The sequence below is a fragment of the Hibiscus syriacus genome, unplaced genomic scaffold (assembly GCF_006381635.1).
Source record: "Hibiscus syriacus cultivar Baekdansim isolate YM2019G1 unplaced genomic scaffold, ASM638163v2 tig00110597_pilon, whole genome shotgun sequence".
NCBI classification, from domain to species: Eukaryota; Viridiplantae; Streptophyta; class Magnoliopsida; order Malvales; family Malvaceae; genus Hibiscus; species Hibiscus syriacus.
The window spans coordinates 2,781,385-2,786,846 of record NW_024062795.1 but is presented as its reverse complement, the minus strand read 5'-3'; the positions used below and the strand labels follow the sequence as shown (position 1 = coordinate 2,786,846).

At 34.6% G+C, this 5,462-nt stretch overlaps 1 protein-coding gene across 1 annotated transcript; it reads left to right on the top strand.

The window, feature by feature from the left end:
• The first annotated feature begins 890 nt into the window (after positions 1 to 890).
• LOC120134655 (scopoletin glucosyltransferase-like) lies at positions 891 to 2,525 on the top strand. Its single transcript, XM_039151095.1, has one exon. The coding sequence runs from the start codon at positions 966 to 968 to the stop codon at positions 2,421 to 2,423; it is 1,458 nt and encodes a 485-aa protein (XP_039007026.1). The 5' UTR covers positions 891 to 965; the 3' UTR covers positions 2,424 to 2,525.
• The last annotated feature ends 2,937 nt before the right edge of the window (positions 2,526 to 5,462 follow it).

The window sequence follows — 5,462 nt, the reverse complement described above, 5'->3', positions numbered from 1 at the left end:
TAATAATTCAATAATAGTTGAATTATTTTAAATTAAGTCTAATTTCATAGAGTATGCAAGTTTTGGAGATTAAATATAACTATTGTATCATACTATATTATTATTTAAATTAAGTCTAATTTAATAGAGTATGCAAGTTTTAGAGATTAAATATGTAACTATTGTATCATACTATATTATTATTTATGTTAATTCAACAATCAAATCTAACTGAGAGTGATTAAAATAAAAACGAAATATAAAATTATTGTAACTTTTTCAAGAAAGGGAAAACTTTATGTTTAGTACCACAACTATCATTTTTATTCTATTTTAGTCACCTAACTATTACTTTTTTCAAAATTATACTTAAAGTTACGTTTTGATTTTATTTTGATCATCCACCGTTAAAAAAACTAATAAAACTGCTGATGTGACATTTTAAAAAAAATTAGTGATGATGTGACATTATCTTATGGTGACACGTCAATATCATTGTTAATCTTTTAATGGTGGGTGACTAAAATAAAATCAAAACACGACGTTAAATACAATTTTAAAACAAAAAATAATTATGTGATTGAATAGAACAAAAGTAATATATGGGGCACTAGACGTGTAATTTACTCTTAAAAAATGCGCCAGCGACTTACTTTAATTGTGGTTTCTTTGACCTTTATAACTCGGATATTACATCCTCTAGAAGTATGACGTATGAGCTTATTACAGCTCTAGACAACAATTCTCGCCGTGTTGATTTGTTGTTCTGTTCCGTATTCAAATTCGATTAATCATTCCCTTCTTGGCGAGGAGATGACGAATGCAAGGACGTCTATGGTATCATATGTCATAAGTCATAACCCAGAAAAGTAGTTAATTTCCTCCATAAAAATCCTGAATCATCGTAAAGTTTCAAACAATCCCAGATTTTTTTCACTCTTCAGTCCAACCAGTGAACACTCGAGTCTCTTTTCTTTCCAGGGAATATGGGTAGAGAAATTCATATGTTCTTCTTCCCATTCTTTGCTCACGGTCACATTATCCCTACGGTGGACATGGCCAAGCTGTTTGCAAGTCGAGGAGTGAAGACAACGATAGTCACCACTCCTGTCAATGCTTCTTTCTTCTCCAACACAATCCAGAGAAGCAGGGAATCCGGTATCCATATCGCCGTCGAGCTTCTTAAGTTTCCGGCAGCTGATGTTGGGTTGCCTGAAGGGTGTGAAAGCACAGACCTGCTCCCTACTTCCCCGGATGAAAATTTCGAAACGATGATGAAATTCATGCAGGCCGTGCAATTGCTTCAAGAACCGTTCGAAAAACTGTTACGAGAATTCAAACCGGATTGTTTGGTTGCTGATTTGTTTTTCCCTTGGGCCACTGATGCAGCAAACAAGTTCGGGATTCCAAGGTTGGTGTTTCAAGGAACTAGTTACATTTCACTGTGTGTAATGGAATGCATGAGGATATACGAGCCACACAAAAAGGTTCAGTCCGATTCCGAGCCTTTTGTGGTGCCTAACCTTCCCGGCGACATCGAGTTAACCAAAAGCCAACTGCCAGATTCCTTAAAACAAGATGTTGAAACTGATTTTAGCAAGATAGCGAAAGCAGCCAGGGAAGCTGAGCTCAAAAGCTACGGTGTAGTTGTCAACAGTTTTTACGAGCTCGAGGCACCGTACGCTGATTACTTTAGGAATGTATTGGGGAAAAAGGCATGGCATATCGGCCCTCTTTCTCTCTGCAATAGGGAAAACATAGATAAAGCTGAGAGGGGAAAGAAATCAGCCATTGATGAACACGAGTTTTTGAAGTGGCTTGACTCCAAAGAACCCAACTCAGTTCTTTACATATGTTTTGGGAGTATGACCTGCTTCACCTCTGCTCAATTAAAGGAGATCGCCATGGCCCTCGAGGCATCAGAGTTGCAGTTCGTTTGGGTTGTGAGGAAACAAAAGAACAATGAAGAAGACAATGACTGGTTGCCTGAAGGATTTGAGAAGAGAAGTGAAGGCAAAGGGCTTATAATAAGAGGATGGGCACCCCAAGTGTTGATTCTTGATCATGTAGCGGTCGGGGGATTCGTGACTCATTGTGGATGGAATTCGACCTTGGAAAGTGTGTGTGCTGGTGTGCCTATGGTCACCTGGCCAACATTTGCAGAGCAGTTCTACAATGAAAAGTTGGTGACTCAAGTCTTGAAGATTGGAGTTGCTGTTGGTGCTCAGAAATGGGTGAGGCTAGTGGGAGATTTTGTGAAAATGGAAGCCATTGAAAGGGCAGTGAAGGAGTTGATGAAGGGTGATAAAGCAGAGGAAATGAGAAACAGAGCCAAAGCACTGGCTGAAGCCGCAAAAAAGGCTTTTGAAAAAGGAGGGTCTTCTCACTCTGAATTGAATGGTCTAATTGAAGAAATCGGCCTGGCGTTCTCAATAGATCAATAGTCATTTGGTATTTTTGGTTCTTCGACTTCATGCATGTTTTACTTTACTGTAAACTTGGAAGAGAAATATTAAATAAATTTATAAACTTGATATAGTCCACAATATTCTTGATGCAGCTGATTTGCTAAACATAGATAAAATTAATATAAATCTAGTAATTAACCCTTTGATTGCTGACTTTATATTATGTTAGCGACATGAAAAAGTCCGAAGGACGTCTAAATATTTTATGCAAACTAACAAGTAAAATCAATAAGAACTTATCAACAATTAGTTGGCTTAGTGGTTAAAAAAAACAAATCAATAAGAAATTTGAAAATCGCATTGTAATTTTTTGTAATTTTTCACCGTTCCATGATTCCTTTTTCTTACATCTACAATCGTGGCTTGAATCTTCAATTTCTTCCATTCTTTTTCGATAAACTCTCTGCTGTCTTTGAAAGGATATGGATAGGGTAACTCATGAGCAGCCTCGTGTGTTCTTCCTTCCAGTCATGGCCCTGGCCGTATGATACCAGTCCTAGATATGCAAGCTGTTTGACATACGAAAGGTCTAAACAATAATATGTTAGATTATATGGATATGACATGTATAGTAAATAATTAATTGTATGTTATTTACTATTATAAAAGGAATAACAACGAAGGTTTTACGTTATGCGGGGGAACACATGAGCTCCGGTGCTTGGGTGGTCGGGTTTTTCAAATTCCTGGGTGTATGTTCCATGATTGAAGCTGAAGTATGGGGAGTTCTTGAAGGGCTTCAACAAGCATGACGTTTAGGGGAAAAGAAAATTGTTCTTGAAATAGATAACTTAGAGGTCGTTAGACTGTTGCCACTCTGACAACCTCGAGACTCATCTTTTACACTCCTAGATCGTATCACCAAACTATTAAAAAGGATCGAATCGGATGGTTTCAATTAATCACATCTTGCGGGAAGGTAACACGATTGCCGAGAGATTAGCAAAGCTTGCGCAGGTTGGCCATAGAGAATGCAAAGTCTTCATGGGTACCCCAAGGGAGATTTTACCATTATTATAATTAGAATGTAATGGCTCAGGGTAAGATTGATTAGTCTAAGTTAAATCCTCTATTCATTAAAGAGGGTAGTTACTATTAAAGTAGTATAGTATATTTAAGGTTAATTACATTTCAATAATTAAATAAAGTATGAGTCATACATATGTGTAGTTTGAAGATATCTAAATAATTAATTTCTAGTTAATGATAGGTTGATTAGAAATTAAAATTATTGTATTATGTTAGTAGGGTTATGAGATCAGTTCTAGGATATCTCATGTTAGAAGATAATGATATGCATAGTGATTACACAATAAAATAGACACTAAGATTTTATGTGGAAAACTCTTTCGAGAAAAATCGTAGGTAAAAGAGGAGAAGTTTTACTAATATAGAAAATAGAAGAATACAAGAGGATTTGGAGAGAAAAAAACTTCTCATCTAATTCAAATCTATAATACTTAGTATCAATTTATAAGTAATTTTCTAAGTCCTTGTTGATCAACCTTTACTTCTCTTTACTAAGCTTTTCCCTTTCATATTTATTTTGAGAATAATGAATTTATTTGACAGTAAAATGACATCTGTCAAAACCGACCGAACCGAATTTCCATTAATCGAACTAATCAAACTTTTTTCTCTAATCGTTAACCGAATAAAATTCTTTTTGAAAATATTAACCGAATCGAATAAAGTTCAGTTAATTCGGTCGGTCATTGAATTAACTGATTTTTTTATATTTTTTAATTAGATTAATTTAAATGTAATAGAGGTGTTTTTTTATCTGGGTTAAAGTTTAATTATGTCTTGATATTATAATGGGTATAGTGTGGTTAAAAAATAATTGAGTTAATTTTTAATAGATTTGAGTTTAAAATATGTATTTATTATATATATAACACAATATTTAATATTTTTCGTTAATTTGTTTTGTAACACCCCAACCCGTACCCGACCCAAATACGAGTCCGAGGTGTCACATTGACTTTTAAAACCTTGACACTTAAAGAAAATCCCCGGGAAATTTAAAACTTTGTTTAAAACAAAATACTTTAATTTACATAGAAGAGACTACAAAATACAAACTCGATCAGAGTGCTCATAATTAACGACTTATTACATGCCAACACTCTATACACAACAAAATACATACTTTGTCGATTACTTCTGATCTGATCTTCTAGTAATAATACTGTCCTTGCCACTTATTCTTGCTCTTCACGTTTCTTGGTACCTACGTGTAAATCACTTACACGCTAAGTCATAGACTTAGTGAGGCAATAAATAAACATGTAACAATAGATTCGTGAATATGCATTCTTACCATTTGATCATGATATTTCAATATGCATGGATATATTTCCTATGACATATATAACCAAGTCATGCACACATGAAACTTACCTTTTTGCATCACTTTCACTTTAATTTATATTTTAATTGCTGTTGTTGTTGCCCACATATATTATTGAGAATAGAGGTATGTGAGTACATTGAGGTTGTGCACCAATGCTGTCACCACAGCTCGTATAAATTCCCTCATGGGGCACCGAACATTTGTTCAGTATTCGTCCCGAAGGACTGCTATATATGTCCCGTAGGACCACTACGTCCCGAAGGACTACAATACCCTCAACTCTTGGCATGCCAACTATACCTATAGCTCTCGTATCATATACTATGGGCATTTACGATAAATACTTTTCTCATCACTTGTTCTTTCTTTTCTGTCACATACCACATGTATGTGTAACCATGTATTTCATATCATATCACATGTATCACGTTCATATATCATTTCATATATTCACATAACTTATCTCATTTCACATTGATCATGTCTCATAGCATATATCACATATGCATATAATCATGTATATCATATCATATATCTTATGTTTCATGCTCTTATGTCTATGCATATCATATAACATATATAATAACCTATACCCATTTCATGTATTCATGCATATATAAGAATCACAAATCAATTAACATTTTAAGAGTCACTTTTTA

Coding starts and splice junctions, on each gene's coding strand:
- LOC120134655 (XM_039151095.1), top strand. CDS start 966: ATGGGTAGAGAAATTCATATGTTCTTCTTCCCATTCTTTGCTCACGGT.